General features: G+C 33.4%; 1 protein-coding gene across 1 annotated transcript; it reads right to left on the bottom strand.

Moving 5' to 3' along the window:
• Positions 1-3,722: 3,722 nt before the first annotated feature.
• LOC108977820 (hematopoietically-expressed homeobox protein Hhex) lies at positions 3,723-13,909 on the bottom strand. Its single transcript, XM_018947741.1, has 2 exons — positions 13,120-13,909; positions 3,723-4,322 (listed from the first exon to the last, which is right to left on the bottom strand). The coding sequence occupies exons 1-2, from the start codon at positions 13,664-13,666 to the stop codon at positions 3,820-3,822; spliced, it is 1,050 nt and encodes a 349-aa protein (XP_018803286.1). The 5' UTR covers positions 13,667-13,909; the 3' UTR covers positions 3,723-3,819.
• Positions 13,910-18,759: the final 4,850 nt, after the last annotated feature.

Raw genomic sequence — 18,759 nt, 5'->3', positions numbered from 1 at the left:
CATATATATATATTACTACTAAAATGAAGCTACGGAAAACAATAAAGATAAAAAATTATTAAAATAAAAATTGTTCAATTAATAATTGTTAAAAGAGTAATCAAGAATTAACTGACAAATACTTAAAACTCGGTGTATTAGGTGAATAAAGAGCATTGATTCGTAACATATATCCAGGAATATGCGCACATACACACACACACATAAATATGTACATTTATAGTCAGAGGCTGAAAAGTTTCGCTCACGCAAAAATAGCTCGTTGAATTACAGCAACACAATAAAATTGTAATAGTTGGCTACATTGACAGTTAACAATAACAAAATTGGTCTATCGTTATATGGAAATGCTTAGTTAGGACTTATGTACATTAGGGTGTTTCATTAAAACTTTTTTTGTTTCTCCGCGGACACTTGAAAGTTTTGTTTTTTATGTTGAAAAAAATTCTGAAAGTTCTAGCCTTTAATTTTGACTTTAGATACTTATTTTTTGATTTTTTACGTGTTTCTAATATCAGCTAAAATGTTGAAAGCATTTTTTTTTCTACATAAAAAACAAAAATTTTCATGTATTCGCGAAGAAAAAAAAATTAAATGAAACACCCTAATGTACATACATATTGAAACTTCATTATTCGTAAAAAATTCTGTTCTACCTTTAAAACTGCCATTCAAAGCTTAAACCATTTTTATAAAAAATATTATTGATTTATGTCTTACTGCCCGTGAATCAGTAGAAATATAACAAACTTTTAAAATAAAAGTAGCAATTCTTTGAAAAAAATATCTTGTTAAGCAATGTCCGATCAAAAATTTAAATTATGCATTTTGGAAAATTTAATAAATTGAAATTAATATGTAGGATATTTAATGATATTTCCACAACAGTTTTGCGTTTTAGTAAAGCTCTCTCTGCCGCTCTATCAACATCCTTGAAGGATTCTCGAAAGAAATATTTGTTTATGAAAATTTTTTGATTGATGGGACGACATTTTAAACTCTGATAATAATTCAGATTGCCCCAAGACGCCTTACAGGCTTTCTTATTTTTTTATACCTCTCCATTTTTATTCCTCATCCGGGAAAAAATATTCGTAGCATCAGATCTGAGTATTTCTAAAATTATACAAAATCTAGGAAGAGATGGACGATTAATTTTCTATAAATGTTATTTCCGGTCCTGGCTTAGAAGAATTGTTAACAAATAATGTTTCATTAATAATATTTGCTTAGTACCAGAGCTAACATCCAACCTTAACGTCCTACTTTTCGAATGACATCGACATCATGTCGAATGCATTATTGATAACAGAACGAATGTAGTTGCATCCTTATATTATGTCATTTTCGCTCCTTTTACTAAGAAAAAAGTTATTCATACAATTAAAAATAAATAAATATTGCTTTGGGGTTTCTTGCGTATACATTTTATGTTTATTGTATGTATATGTACAGTAGAGCGAGTCGTTTTTTTTTGTGCTATAAAATCGCGTATACGGGAAATGATATATGATCATTCAGAACAACTTTGTCTAAGGGACTATGCATCTTAAACCGGTTTTGAACCAGCAATTTTTAAGGCTAAATTTCAAAAATCTAAATCATCGGTTGTATGGGAGATATACTTGTCCGATCTGACCGTTTCCGACAATTAATCAATAGAATATCAAAATGCGATTACGTATTAAATTTCATTCGGATATCCCAAACACTAAAATTTTTATTTTTATACATAAATCCTAAAAAACTTCGCCTTAAAAATCGCTGGCCCGAAACGAATTTTAAAACCATAGCAAAATTGTTTAAAATAATCTGTAGAATATTCCCCGTATACGCGACTTTTGTGTTTTTTGGGTCCCTGTACCTACCCGCTCTTAATGTAGGTGGCTTCTGAGAGTAATAGTCCATATACGATAGGAAACGAATTTTAATGTAATTATTATTGATTTTATTTATGCGCCTTAAGAACAGATGAAATCAACTAAGTTGTGAAGAAAATAAATTTAATTACTTAACCGATATTTGCATTAAGTAGTAAATAATTAAATAATAAACTAATAAATAAACACTAAATACAATATACCATACATTCTATGATGTTATACCATCTCTAGAGCCATTACAAAGTTGCATGCTAAATTATTTAAGATAATTTCTTTTTCAACAAAAAGCAAAATGTAATTTAATTGCGTGAAATAAGAGAAACGGTTAAAACCCAAAAATCTAATCACAATTCAAACTCAAAAAAATAATTGTTGAAATTAAAAAACAGATATACATATATGTATATACTACAGTAACATATTTTCACTACCACTACAAATTCCAAAAACTATGTATTACTCCTGATTAATCAAAGCGATAAAAATGGCCCACAACAACAATAACTTGTGTAATTAAAAGTAGCTACAGAATTACAAATGTATAAACATAAACAATTAAAGAATTGACAAGTTCGAAAAGATTTATGCATTTCTCTGCTAAACTAAATACAGCATATAATATATAAAATATATATATACTTATGTATATTATATATGTACATACATATACATCTAAATAGCAAATAAAAATCAAAGCAAATGATGTCATTTAAAGAAGAATAAAATGTGCTCAATAATTGCTTATAAACTCGGAGAAGATTTTGAGAGGAAAGAAGACTAAAGCGCTTACGGGTAAGTTACAGGAGAAATAATTTGTTTGCTTGAATTGAATAGGCTCTGTAACTACAAGGCGAATTTGAAAAATGCTTTCATTGTTGGGAAGTTACACTGTCTCCGGTGAACATGGGGTATATCGTATAAATTCTGAGAAAATTTAACACAGTAATGTATATATTTTTTTATATATCAGCAGAAAGTACAGACATTAGCAAATATAATAATATAATCCTTCTTTTTATTTTATAATTTGACTTATAATTTTTTTGATTTAAAAGTACGATTTTTTATATTACGTAAATTTCAGGAAAAAAATATTTGAAATAAAAAATACAGTGTGGGCCATAAGAAGGTATGTAAGTTTTCACTAAACTTCGTGCACGAAAAAAATTTGTTTCACAAGATATAAACCAAAAACTTAGTTATTTGAATTTTTCTTACAAATTTTGAGGTTATCTGAAAACGTATACAAACAAAAGTTATAGATCTTTTTATTACCTGCAATATTGCAATACAATACTTTTCTATAGGGCTCGTAGTTTTGTCAGAAATGGAAATAAAGCATTCTTAACCCTTAAAAATTCTACCACGCACTTTTCTTTTCCACACCTCAGATCCTCCGTAAATAAATTGTTTTAGAATTAACTTTTTTGCTAGTATATTCTTCTTCTTCTTTACTGGCTTAGGGAACCGCTTACGCGATTATAGCCGAGTTAACAACAGCGCGCCACGTGGCGCCAATTGGATATTATAAGCGAAGGCAAGTCCTTCCAACGGAGTGAACTATGTCAATATCGTCGTATTTGCTAGTTTATTAGAAATCTCAATATTCTTAAAACGAGCACTAATGTTTTAAGTAAAATTTTGCACACCTCTTTTTTCGGTTGTGCGTAGCTTCATGCTTCTTTAATATAACTGCATAGAATGTGAGTATAAACATGTGATTATAAAAAAATCAAAATTATATTCTTACACAACTTTATTTATTTATTTTTTTATTCACCACACATTTTTTATAAATCAAACAAATAATTTATATCAATTAAATTACATTACCTCAATCATAAAATAAATATAGAACTTTATAACACTTAAATTTGTAAATAAAAAACTAAACGCAATCCCCCTAATTTATCCACCTCAAAGGTGGATTTTATTGCTATTCACTCCTCCTTATCTTTTCCTTTTCTTCATCGCTGTCTTCAACTTCATCGATATCATCATCGTCTTCCTCCTCTGAAAGCAAATCACGACTGCTATCGATTTGAGCATAATCACTGCCAGTGCTACTAGAATGCGGCATAGCACTCCTCGAGCTGCTGCTGTTACCAACAGTCCTGCCACTACTACTGTCCAGCGCTTGACTCAAAATGTGTGAGGGTGATGTTCGTTTAGTTTGATTGGAGCGACGCCATTTGGCACGTCGATTTTGAAACCAAGTCTTCACCTGGCGATCGGAGAGCTTGAGTTGGAGCGCAAGGTGCCGCCGTTCTTCGGGTGACAGGTACTTTGAGCTGGCGAAGCGATTCTCAAGATTTTTCGTTTGTTGCGATGTGAACCGAATTTGCCCGCCCTTACGTTTAACACCAAAATTGGGCATATAAAAGCCCGGATAGGCAGCATTACAGTAGAGAGCAGCAGCGGCAGCATTGCCAGGGAACCCTATAAAAAAATATTGGAGAGAATTTTTTTTTATCAATTCATAAATAAATATAAACTGAAACTAATTAACAAAATTATTTATTTTCTAAATAGAGTATAGCAAATATAAAATGTGACAATAAATGAGAAATAATAATATTTATTTCGTATCACCCTGCATTCGACATTTTTCCTTTTTACATAATAACATTTGATTGGTGCTCGACGGCCGTAAATACTGTTCTGTACGCAAAGCAACAAAAACCTGCTTGAGGGAGAAGTACCGTAATGTATAGGCAATACCAATGGCAAGCACACACAAGCAACCTCATATTAATTCACCCTTATCGTGCCATAGCATTGTTGTTTTCTCTCTCGCTCGCTCTAGTATTGGACTCCCGCAGTCAGCGCCATTGCACAAGCACAAAAATTATTATGTGTGAGTACAGCAATAAAAAGCCAATTACTGCCATAATTGCTATCATTTACAGTTGGTTTTTTGGTTTAACGGTATCGCGCAATAAATGGCGCAAACAACAGATTATAGATAACAAATATCAATAAACGTTATAGAGAACTGTGATAATTATATGTACTATATAATAAATGTATATACAAATGTTTAAAAGCCTCCTCTAAGTGTAGGAAAAAGATGCACTAAACAAATTCAACGTTCAATGTCAGTTTTTTGTATTTAATTATATTATATTACATGAAACATGCAATGAATATTGGTTGAAAGCTCATTAGCGCGTGATTGCCCATTTCGAAGAGTCATCAGCTTTTATATGACAGTAAGAACAAAATGTCCAACTAAGCTCTTAAAATATTTGTCCACTGAACGTTATCTGTATTTCCAAAAAATATGGAAAGCACATGATTGATAAAGGGAAATGTGGACTGGAATATTAGACGCATTAAGTGGAATTTTTGTATACAATTTTATATTGTTTGGTTTTATTTGTTATATTGCAGATATTAAACTGTCACAATTCAGGTATAAGTTATTTGCAGTAAAGCGAAATTTTGTACACTAAATTAGATTACAGTAGAACAAAAAATAAAATAAAATAATTTTACATTCCAAATATTCTGACCAGCAATACGTTGAAGAAGTCCCACCATAGGGAATGCTCTTGTCTGAAAACTCGCTTTGGTATCGAACGGCACGGAGCATCCTATCCCGATCCTGATGGAGTTTTTAGTGTTGCCCAACGTCTGCTTACACAGCCGTATTAGCTTTGCGTTAATACCAAGTTCATACATATCGGCATAGAGTCAGTTCCATTTCCTGCTATCGAAGGTACTATTCGAACCTCATCATATTCGGGCAATTGAACATCCTTCCATCGTTACGATTAGAGAATCGGGTTTGCTATCTCCAGATGTTACACTTCAGTGCCGTTCAGCAGGCATAGAAGTGTTCCCTCTATAACTACAGTATGATCTGAACATCAGCACTAGGGGGTTTGGGTTCTAAAAGAGTATACTCAGGTCTTGAAACCTACCGTTAGTCACCGGGCAGCTTTTCAAACTCTTAACATTCATGCATTTCGGCTTCTCTCTTTTTTTGTCTGCATATGCGTTTCGCTTTCCTATTCCCGTTATCTATCGCTCGTGTTATGGTCGACCGCAACATTGCGATGTAGGTTGTCTGCTTTTTCTCCACTACGGCAAAACAGTTCTCATCGTACCAGCTGGTTTTTCGACCTTTACGAAAACCTATGGTTTCGCTTGCAACTATACGTAAGGAGCTTCGATTGCCGTTCCACAGTTCCCTTATACCGATTTACTGCTAAGTGCTTTCAGAGAGCTTTCAAGAGTTTTCTTCTCGATATCGTACCCTCCCGGTGTTTATTGATGGGTGTGTTTTGTTATAAGGTGGGTGCGCATCTTTGCTCCAACAACATAGGGGTTCGACTCGATGTTAGAACCTCGCAGCGTACAAATGTCAAGGACACTGGAGACGTGTGTCGTCCATCTATAACAACACGATCGATCTTGTTACGAGCTTTTCGATCCAGAGACAGCCAAGCATCTGCAAAGTTGATCAGCCTCAACCCATTTGGAGAGCTTTCGACATTAAGGCTGAATTTTCCGACTCTTGTACCAAAGATGCCTTTTTTGCCCATCATGGCATTAAAATCGCGAAGCACAAGCGTGGTACTTGCCATAAGCGCGCATCAGTCGCTCATAAAAGGAATATTTGGTCATATCGCGCTTCTTTTCCATCGGGGCGTGAGCGCAAATTAGTATTACGTTGATATACTTTGCTCTGATGCGGATTGAGTTTAAACGCTCAATCGTCGGAGAGAATGCCAGGACTCGACAACTGAGTCTTTCTCTCACATCAAATTTGCACTCCTTTATTTGGCCGCTGTAGAAAATGTCACAAGGACCTACTTTGTCGGTCGCATTTCTCACCCAGAAGCATAACTAGATGGGGTATAGTAATATAAACTTACAAAACAAGTAAAAACTTATGTTTATATTATACAAACATATGTAATAAGATCCATAACAGGAAAATTACAACTCAATAATTGTATATTTTTAAATGTCTTATTCTATGGGAGTCCTTTGAGATAAGAAATAAATGACTCCAAGGCATATCCAATGGAAAATGGAACAGTGAGAATAGTAATGAATTACTCAACTGCATTGATTTACAAGAAATAAAAATTTAGTTTACTGCACTAACATACACCCCTTCATTTGAAAATATACAATTTGGTAGCCTTTTAATTGCATAGCTATGCACATTCGCTTACACATATTCGTAAACTCTTTGCCTACAACGGTAGTCGCAGACATTGTCAACTTACATCGATTATAATTGATTAATGAGCACTGTTTGTTTGCACTGCTGTCAGCAACGGCTCCAATGTCATCGAAATTCGGCTGCAGTTAAGCGCCAACTGTTTTACAATTGGTATCATCCATTTTAAAGATATACACATATTTATATATGCATGTATACTATGCATGTGTTGTTGGTATAAATTCCTATGTGTGAATGTATGTAGGTTTGTGTGTATTTGTTTATAACTTCAAAGGGTTATTTATTAATTTACTTTTGGTCTGTCTGTCCGCATGTTTGTTTGTCTGTTGGCACGTTCATTTGCTTATCTGCTTGGTCCAAGTCAAGTGTTGGCGCCAAATGACATTCGATGGCGCATTACTGCACTTTTTGGGGGGCACTCAAATCACATAAGACGCATAAAAGGGCCGACAACAGCAACCACAACAGCACTCTTATCTAAGACACTGTATTGGAGGGGGTGCTAGGGATGGTATGATTATCAAATACTCGAACTCGATATTTAATATTGATATTTCAATTTTTTTAAGGGATTATATACAGTTAGAATTTTCAAAAGATGGATTTTTTTAAACTTATTTTCTTAGTTTGCATACATATATTTAAAAATATACATAAAAATTTTATATCGAAGCAAATTTGAAAAAGCGTTTGAGAGTTCTTGGAAGTGCATTCCAAACTTTAAACGCGTTTTTCTCAAAATGGTGTTTTCAAAGTCGGTGACCAAATTAACTCGAAAATGGCTAAGCCAATTACTCTCAAATTTTAACACGAGCTTCTTAAATATATTTTTAAGTAATTAACAGAAAATTTGTTCTCACCGACAAATATTTTTTTATAAACAACTTCGGGATGAAATTTTGGTCAAAAAGCGATTTTGTTTTTGAGAAATATAATATGTGTACAAATTTTTGGATCAATAAATTTAAAATTTTTCTCATGAAAAAGTCTGGAAAATTCACTTTTTTCGCCTTTCTAACTATATATAACCCCTTAAGTTATATAATTTGTTGTATATATACATACATATATATATCATAAGTAGTGTTCATTTGAAAACCGTAAGATGTAGTACATTTTATGTAGAATGGTTGCCATCAACATATGTAGATATATAAACATACACCGAAAAAATATAAATAACATAAATATTTCAAAGAAATTCAATGATGGTAAAAAAATATTTAATCAGCCTTAACTAAAATAAATTATTTTTTAAATTAAATTTTAATTAAGGCCTTGTAAAATATGTTTATATATTTGAGACTTCTAATAAATACCATATGGCTATAAATATTACGTCTTCAAAAATTTTATTGATTCAAAATTTTAAATGGGGGTAAAACATTGAAAGAAGAAAAGAAAACAAACACAGCTTTATTGAGAAAACTCGGCCCAGTTAAATAAAACAAACTTTGATTAAACACTTTTGAAGTGGTAGAATTTAAGGGGTAATACTTATGTAATGCAGCGAAGAAGTTAAATATTTATGGAATAATATGTATACACATGTGTTTGAATGTGATCGCACCCATCATTTCTGTGATTCCCCACCCAAGGACCGACAGTCGTGGTGGGTACATCAGTTATTGCTTTATCATGTATCATGTTGCTAAAATTTCATAAAAAAATAGGATACCTTTCACTGTTGCGTTTCTTATATTTATATCGGCCTGCTTCTACAGCAGCTATATGCTTTAGTGGTGCGATTTGCCAAATTTCTTGAAAATATCTCGTCAAATACAAAAGTTTTCCATACAAGAACTTGCTTTCGATTGCCAGTTTATACAGCAGCTAAATCCTGTGAGGTTCCAAGAAATGGCCAACTTCTTAGTGAGGAAGAGACGAGAAAGCAAAGGAAAGAGTATCTTAACTAAGAGACAGACATATACGGATAAATCAAGTCATCAGTGATCAGCTATCATTTATATATATTATATATTTTATAGGGTCTACAATGATTCTAATTCTAAGTCTTACAAACTTCGTGAAGAAACTGAATATAAGCTGCACAGAGTAAAATTGTGGTACAAATACTTGAAACATCATCTTTGCACTCACGAAGAGAAATTATCACGAAAGTTGAAAGTAAAATAAGTTCTAAGAAATGACTGATTTATTTCTTAAGGGTCAGTAGGGTAATCTTTTTTTATTTTTTATTTTTTTGCATTTTGTGCTCCTTTATACCCTTAGAATTGATGTAGAACCCACTTTACTATTAGAAGCTTACGAAAAAGGACCAAAAAAATAATACCGCTCGATGTTCGGAGTGCTGGGAGTGCACACCTCAAACTTTAAACGCGATTTTCTCAAACACGCACTTTTTTAAACTGGCGGATATGATTCCGGTCGAACTACTCAACCGATTTGCTTAATTTTTTCTTTAATGTTTACAAAAACATTTTTTATAATTTATTGGCAATATTATGGCAAAATTTATGTAAAAAAAACATTGGGAAAAATTAAAAAAAAAAAATGATTCTAGTAGGGACCATAACCATTCACGTACTTTTTAAGAATTAATTGGGCTTTTGTGTCTCAGATGATCCAAACATGAGAAATTGTGTCCCCCAAAGAAATAACGCAACCCAGCCATTTCTCCGGCAGATGTCATCAAAAAATTCCAAAAAAAAAAATGTTTATACACTCCACTATATACCTCATGATATGTGAAAAAAGTTTTATTGTAGAATAAAAATTTCTTTGAAAAAAAATGTTAAAAAAAACAGGGCAGATTACCCTACTGACCCCTTAAATAAAAAGCGCTATTAATGACGATTAATAAGGTGCTGTCCATCAACGGGCTAGCAATAGCCGATAAGCGGCGCATGGACAAGCGCACCCACACTCACAAAAGAAACATTTTGTTGTTAATATGTTCAAATTTTCTTTATTGCTGACAGAGTATCTTTCGACAAATCAAAAACGCAAATATATATTAATATTGTATAACTGGAGTATGTTCCCCGCTTGCCTCCGCGATATCTCACATGCGCTGCTAAAAGAAAACGCTTATTTTTTTCCGCCACTTATCTGTGCACTCGAACAAAACATCGTTTAATAAGTAATAGCAGCACATACAATTAGGCATTTATGTATATCTATATATGTTTGTACAGGCATATACATATATAATCTTATATCTGTACATTTTAAATTGTGATCTTTTTAATTTGGCTTTCACATAAACAATTACCTAGTCGCTGTCGCTGTTGCCTTTTTTGTTGTTTTGTTTAATTTCAGTTTTGTTATTAAAGTTTTTTTAAGTTTCGATTTGACTGATAAGCGTATTATTATACAATATCGTTCAGTAATTTGTTATATTTCAAGCTATTAGCAATAAAATTTATAACCTGCAATAAAACGTTCCTTCGGAAGTTTGGTATTATTTTTAGCTGATATCATGTCTACACAAGTCTGCCACAAGTTAAATGGAAATATTTTTAAAGGTGAAAATTTGGCGTTTTTGGCAAATATTTTTGAAAATAGAAATAAGAATTTTTTGTTAAATTGGTTATATTTTTAAAATTTCCTGATTATCTTCAAATAGATTGCATGTATAATATATATTAAAAAAAAATATTTTATGTGCTAAAATGTGATATGTATTTGTTATTAAAATTAGGCACAATGTATAAAATTCCATAAATTTTTTTAATATAAAATTATATGTATTTCTTTTTTCCTTAAATAATAAAATCAAAAAATAAAAACAAATGTTCAAAAATTATTTTAAAAATTAAATTCTCAAGACAATATTTTTCTTACTATAAAAAACTAAAAACCCTAATTATTATATCACGAAAATGGCTAAGTTTGTAACGAAGTTTGTAAAATCGAGAAGGGAATGGCTCAGCGTCATTTAGTAAAATTAGTCATATCCGTATGTCCGTGCATCCGTTTGTATATTCGCGAATTAGTACATCAGTTTTTGGTAATTGCTTTTTAATTTTATCTTTTTCTCTTCAAGAAGCTGCTCATTTGGCGGACTGATATCGGACCACTATAGCATATATGTAGCTGCCTTACAAATGGATTAATAAAAATCAAGTCCTCGTACGGCAAACTTTCTAAATTGCCGAGATATGTTCACGAAATTTGGATTGAATTGTTTTCCAAGACAACGGTATAATCTACGAATTTGTTGTTCAGCATATGGCTGTGATACAAACTCACTAAAAAAATCAAGATAAAGACATTTTTTCTATAAAAAATGCAAATGTGAAGGTGCTGCTGAAGTTATTATTTTTACTTATTTCTTATTTTGTTCGAATTGAATTAAAAGTACATTTTCAGTTGCATATCTCTTTGCTGCTACCATCTACCAAAGACCACCTTATATCATATAATTAAAAAATGTTATAAGCTATTGTTATTGATCGCATTATTGATACTGAATATTTGCTTAAAATACTTAATGTGCTGGCTGAGGAAGTGAAATATTAGAATTAATGCTAGACAAATGATGTTTCAAGGGTAGCAGTATGAGGAAAGTTTTGTATAGATACATAATGGCTAAAGAATTTCACTGGTATTCGATTAGTCGACTTCATTGGAGAATGAAAATAGATTCATAGTGCCCTAAGCAGTCTATCTGAATTTGCGCGATCTGTCAACCAGTTAGTTTACGATACACTTGAGTAGTGTGTTGCGATTTTTACAATTAATAAAAATATCGAGCAAAGAATTTCTTTAAAATTTTGTATTTCTCATGAAATTTCGTGTGCAGAATAGTTGTCAATGTTGAAAAAGGCTTATGGGGATTCAGTTTTATCAAAAACACAAGAGTACGATTGGTACAAAGAGTTGAAACTAAAACCACGCCAAAGCCGCGCAAAAATAAAGGTGATTCTCATTGCATTTTTTTCGATATTCGTGGTTTGGTGCATCATGAATTTATTCCAGAAGTACAGGCGGTCTATGGAGAGTTCTATTTGACCGTATTGAGGGGTTTGCATGAGAACATCTGTCGAAAACGGCCGGAATTGTGGACGAACAATGCATGGATTTTACGCAATGATAAATCAGATTGGATCCGAGTGATTTATTCTTATTCTCTAAACGGAAATTGCTGCTCCGTGGAATTTGTTTACAGTCGATCGTAGAGATAATTCTCTGAAGAAGCTGAAGGTCATCCCAAAAAGTGCTTATGAAAAGTGTTTTGCGGACTGGAAAAAACGTTGGCATAAGTGTATAACATCTGGTGGGGATTACTTTGAAGGCGGCAAAATAGATATTAATGAATAATTAACTATTTTGCGTTTTATTTACAATTTCCGGGTATTTGGTTATAGATAAGTTGCACTGCCCCGTTCAATTTGAATTCCTGATGGTCCTTCAAAGGATAATTTCAGGTAAAGTATTTAAGTACAGAATGCTCTTCAGTATTTTAGAATTATGAGTAATATGAAGTTTTTCATGAAACTGCTTGCTTTTGAGTTGCTTTAAGTTGAGCGAACTTTCAAGCCTTTGTGTGTTGCAGTTTTGAGAAATTTGGTACAAAATTTTATATTTTATTGTTATAAGAAACTATATCACACTGAAAACTATCTTTTATAAGTCAATTACAAAAAAATTTCAATATCATATTATTTCTGTAAGAAATTTGGGAGCTGGGCATAATTGAAACGCAGAAATATGCCACCATTATACCGAGAAGAAGTTCATAATTTCAAATAAAATACTCCAACCACCTTTCTATTCTATTTTCTGACCGCATTTTCAAGCATATAAGTATTTTCCGAGTGCAAACCTACTTGTCAGAATTGGTATGTGCTTTACTGGAGCGAATTTATTATACAGTCGTATAGAATAAAATTGAGAAATATGATTGACCGACGCATCTGGACTTGGCCTATATATTTTCTAAGAATGTACTCTTAAAACTATTTCTACAATTTTTTTATAGCCAAGGAGCTTCGGTTTTATTATAAAATGCATATTGTTTTGAGTTTATTTTGCTACAGTTAACAGCAGCAATTTTCGGTTATCACTCACCTTCGCATTCCAAAAAGGGATTGTATTGATCGCAATAACCCGACGGTGTTACCGCAGCCGCCACTGCCGCCGCTTGAAAGTGCGGCATAAATAAAGCCGAGTTTTTTTGCATGTTCAGCATTTGTTGATAGATCAGCGAAGCATGATCGTAGACGGGTTCAAAGCGCAAAGCGCCCGACGATGGCAACAATGGTGTGCCGTCAGCGACATGATCACTCTTGAGTAGTAGATTCTTGAAAGCGGATTGTGCATCCGGCGGTAGCGTCGAATAACCTGTTGTTGTTGCCATGGGATTGGCGCTTGTTGGCGGAATCGGCTCACCGATACGCGACTGCAGTGTATGAACGAGGCTGTTAGTGGTGGTGTTCTTTATCGATGAGGATGTTGCACTGATCATATTCGCAACCGTCGGCATGTGTTCGCTGTTATGCGCGTTATGGTGCGCGGCGGGCGGTGTGTGTGGCGCAGGCAGCGTTTTACTCTCTAATATATTCGCGATGGAAAAGGATGATTTATTGCTGAGCGCTTTTGTGCTTACTGTTTCCATTTTGCGAATTATGAAATCACTTCTTAGTTTAATCAAAACTTTTGCTAAAATACAATTTTTTTTTTTTTTTGTTATTTATAAATTCAATTTCTTCTGAAAATCATTTAAACACACTCAAGAGTTGATATTTATCTGTTTATACATTTTTGCTTGAACTCATGCATCAAGAGTTGAATCACTCTGCAGATCGCTTGTTGATCACTTTCTATTACTTTCGGCGAAGTGTCGCGCCGAATGCCCAAAAAACGAAATTACCGAACTGCACACAACGAGTCGTCGAGAACTAATAAATTGTGCTAAATCAGATTTCCATACAAAATACAATAATGATAATGTGCGGGTAATAGATATCTTTATTAATAACACTAGTTGTCATAATGGTTGAAGATATCAAGGTAACGCACCATTGATGATAGTGTCCAATAGGTGTTGCTGATAAGGCGCGCTGTGGTGACACTCCAGCAGTAAGAGGTATGCTCTCATATGCTTATATTTTTGTATATACATAACCGTATACAGTGTTTCATTATCATATTTTTAGGAACAAATTTAAAAATAATACAAGTGATGAAGGTGAAGTTCGGTTGTTATCGTAATTGAACGATTTCTATTTTTTCAAGAGCTTGTTAACTTCCTTGGTGATTTGATAATAACTGCAAAAATATGGGTCAATGCAAGTTTTATACACAATTCTTATAAAAGTAGTGTTCGATTTTTGAAGTTATATTAAAAATATAGACCTTTAAGAGCTTATACTTCGAATCAATGGCTAATTTTTGCAAGAAAATTTCGTTAATGGATTGTATGTTTTAACATTAGCACAGACTTGAGAAAAACTGATGGAAAGTAGGCGTGGTTGTAGACCGATTTTGCGAAATTTCGCATTGTGACATAGGAGTGTGATAAGAATGCTACGGACTTTAGTCGAAATCGGTCTTATACCATCTCGCGGATAAAATTTAATTTATTTGGGAGTGACGAGATTATCATCCGATTTCATCCACTGTCGCCAGGAATTTTTATCATATTTGCTATGGGCGAATTTGGTTGTTGCAGCTTTAGTGGCTTAGGAGATATGTACTTTAAACCTATTAGAGGCCGGGGTAACACTCACTTTTTCAAAAACATCGCAGAATAAAGGCAGCGTGCTGCCAAAAGCAGCTTAAAAGTCGATGAAGAGGTGATGTATGACGATCCTGGTCCTTTCCAAGATTTGGCTCACGTTGAATATCTGGTCAGGTTTAGATTTTCTAGGCCCAAACCACACTTATAAGGTCCAATCAGTTTGTTGGCGGTTTGCTTCACACAATACGCTCGATAGAACCTTATATGCGATATTGAGGAAACTTATCCTACGGTAGTAGGCCATCGCATTTCCTGGACGGCGGTGGTGTCAACCATCACTGTAGCGAGGACATCAACCAGCTGGGCAGTGGCACCTTCCCAATTAAGGGACCGAATATTCCAGGTGTATGCCCTTAAATCGTTATCCTTAATGCGTTTATCATGATCGTCTTTAAAAACACCCATCGCATAACCTTGCGGGAATGTTTCGTCTTTTCACTTTAGCTCGCCTTCAAACGGATCTTCTTTGGTTACCGAGAGGAAACCTGATCTCGGACCGGAAGTCGTAAGCTTCTTGAATCATATGTAAAAGAATCGTTTCTGGCCATTTCCAAGTGAATGGCAATCAGAGAACTTTTGTCACTTGCGTGAACTTCTACACATGACTCCATCTTCCTTAAAGCCATAGTGAACTATTATATACGAGAAATTAAAATTTAATTGAAATTAGTTGAATATTTATGTATGCTTCTATTAACATGATAACCACTGTAGAGGTTTACTAGATTAATAACTACTGACAACCGCCAGCCGATATCGACGATTTAGGCTGACAGTGTTTAGCATTCCTAAAATGATGAACCATAAAATTGAATTAAATATGCGTTTTTCTATGTATGTGTGCTTATTTTGTTTATGTGTAAATATGTGTGTATGTAAGAAAGGCGCGGTGAGGAGCGCACGTCGCTTCGTTGATCGTAGCGCGGGTTGTCCGCTTCGCGGTCCTTTTGATCGCCTAATTGTTAATCACCGCTTATCAGCTCGTTGTGCTACTGCTAAATAATTTATATATTGGGGTACGCATTTATAGTATATCAATTGTATAATATTTATTGCACGCGCTGTAACTGACTACCAAAATTATAACACAAAAACCACACATACAACCAATGTGAAGTTGCAAGGCATATGAAATACCTAACCGTTGTCTGTTTAACACAACAATTTTGGACAATTTGAGTTTCGTTGACAGCCCTCTTGCTCTAGCTCTAGCAAATAGAAAATGATATCAGAAACGCATACATACATACATATGTACACGTTATATGTGCAATTTTATATAAATAACTATACATATATAATATAAAATATATTTTGTCATAACTATTGAAATTGGCAGCTTAATTAGGCGAAGTGCAGCATTTTATTAATTATTTTTGATTCATGACTGCGGGTGGAAGAGGGTGCCAATCGTGCGTTGGCAACTGATAGTTCGAAAATACATCATTATTTCGTATGAATTACTCAATATGCTAAATACTCGTATATATTGCATATGATTTAGTTATGTATTTAATACAAATTCCACTTTTTTATCGCAAATGACAGTCACTTCTTCCTGTGCCTAAGTCGCATTGTGGTGAAGTTTAACGTATACTCGTATATTTCCTAAACCAGTAAAGCTACAATAACCAAATTCACCTATCACATATACTATTAGAATTATATGGATGAAATCGGATAACCCCGTTCTCTTCCCATGTAACGGTACTGGTAAAAACTACTGAAACTGCGATGAATTTTTAAATATATCGCCCATTATGTGACAGAGTGTTTTTTTCTTATATTGCTTTATATTTGTGCTTAAAATTATTAAAATTGGGTGAAAACTTGCTCTAGACCACATATAACTAACAAGCCTTATGTTCCTGAAGGTGCAAGAGCATGAAATGTACTGGTATAGCCGAACTTAGCCTCTCCTTACTTGTTATAACTAATAATGTTACATATATTGAACATTAAATAATTATTTAAGCAATTTAAAAGTATGTGTGTGATATTGTAAACTTGTACACAGACACAAATACATAAGCAAGCCACATTGTATGTACATATATATGCAAATTGATGAATGATTTTATAATAAAATAAATAATTCCCAATACTTTTCAACTATTTTTCGTATTTAACATATTTTTTGTATACCTTCCTTTGACTAGAATGCACAATAACAACCCCTCACAGGGACATTTCTTTTAGTAACTATGTGTACAGTTTGTATGGAAGCTATATGCTATAGTAATCCGATCTGTACGGAAATTATAATACTACTACTAGTACTACGCTGCGATTATTACCTTAAGCAGTAATCCATGTCGAAATTCGTGAAAATACCGTCAAATGCGAAAGTTTTGGTTTGTATGGCAACTATATGCTACAATGAGCCGATCTGAATTATTTTGTTCCGATTTTATATTATTTCTATGCACAATACCTCATGCCAAATTTCATGAAGCTACCACGTTAAATGCAAAAGTTTTCCATACAAGCTCTTGATTCCGATCGTTCGGTTTGTATGGCAACTATATGCTATAGTAAGCCCATCTGAACAATTTTTTCGGAGATTATATTGTTGCCTTAAAAAATAATCTATACCAAATTTCGTGCGTGAATATATCTTGTCAAATTGAAAACTAGATTCCGATCGTTCAGTTTATATAGCAGCTATATGCTATAGTTAACCGATCTGAACAATTTCTTCGTATATTACATTATTATCTTAGAAAAAAACTGTGCTAACTTTTGTGAAAATACATTGTCAAATGTGAAAGTTTACCATACAAGAACTTGATTCCGCTCATTCAGGTTGTATGGCAGCTATATGTTAGAATGGTCCGACGGCAGTCCCAACAAATGAGCAGCTTCTTGAAGAGAAAATGACGTTTGCAAAATTTCAAAACAAGATCTTAAAACTGAGGGACCAGTTCGTATATATACAAACAGACAGACGGATATTGCTAAATCGACTCAGCTGAACATACTGATCATTTATATAGTATGTATATACATACTTTATAGGGTGTTACAACTTACAAACTTAGTGACAAACTTAATATACCCTGTTCAGGGTATAATTATAATACAACAAACATATTAACACATAAAATGAATCATATTACTTTGCGTTGTGCGAAAATGAAATCGGTACTTTTTTAATGTTAACATAGTTTTTGTCATCTCAAAAAAATTTATGTGAGAGATGAGTAGAAACTAATGCAATAAAAAATAATTTGATGTTTTAAAACATTAAATCATGATCTGATGTGAGAATATCAAGTTCATTTTTTATCGACCTTATATCTTTTATAGAGCTTTTGAAAAATTGAAGGAAATTCGGTTTGAAAATTTTGAAGGGTGATTCATTTTGAGCTTCCCTAGTTTTTAAAGAAAAAACACAGACACTTCAAATTTAATGGGAAATGTTTATTATCATTCGAAAGAACATTCTTTGGGATTTATTTTTGGAAGATTATCTCTTTCAAATGCTGGCCGCGGCTACGTCTCAGATGGTCCATCCGTTGAGTGCAATTTTCGATCACTCGTTCGAGCATTTTGCCTGTTAACTGGCGAATGGCATATGTAATGTTTTGCTACACTTAAAACGGGACTTCTGCTCACCGATGTCTTCTCTCAATAGATTCATTAATTGATGCGATGTGTGGGAAGTGGCTCCGTCTTGTCGAAACTAAATGTAGTCTTAGTCGGTTAATTATCGGCCTTCGTGGCTAAATCTAAGAAAAAAAAAAACAATCGCTAGAAGGTGCGTACAATGATCAGTCGTCGTAAAAAACTCCAAAATTGACGTAAAAGAGTCATAAAAAAGTTATACAAAAGTTGAATTTTAGCCAAAATTAGGTGCGTCATAGTTAAGAAAGTATGCAAAAGAAATATCGGGTGATTTTTTTGAGGTTAGGATTTTCATGCATTAGTATTTGACAGATCACGTGGGATATCAGACATGGTGTCAA

The sequence above is a fragment of the Bactrocera latifrons genome, unplaced genomic scaffold, assembly GCF_001853355.1.
Source record: "Bactrocera latifrons isolate USDA-ARS-PBARC rearing strain unplaced genomic scaffold, ASM185335v1 scaffold_96, whole genome shotgun sequence".
NCBI lineage: Eukaryota > Metazoa > Arthropoda > Insecta > Diptera > Tephritidae > Bactrocera > Bactrocera latifrons.
Note: the sequence above shows the minus strand (reverse complement) of the source record. Positions and strands in the feature narration are given on the sequence as shown.

What these genes read in the sequence shown, in the direction of transcription:
- LOC108977820 (XM_018947741.1), bottom strand. Translation starts at nt 13,666, where the DNA reads ATGGAAACAGTAAGCACAAAAGCGCTCAGCAATAAATCATCCTTTTCC. An exon ending in TCCCTTTTTGGAATGCGAAG is followed by an intron (nt 4,323 to 13,119) that starts GTGAGTGATAAC and finishes ATTTTTTTATAG; the next exon opens with GGTTCCCTGGCAATGCTGCC.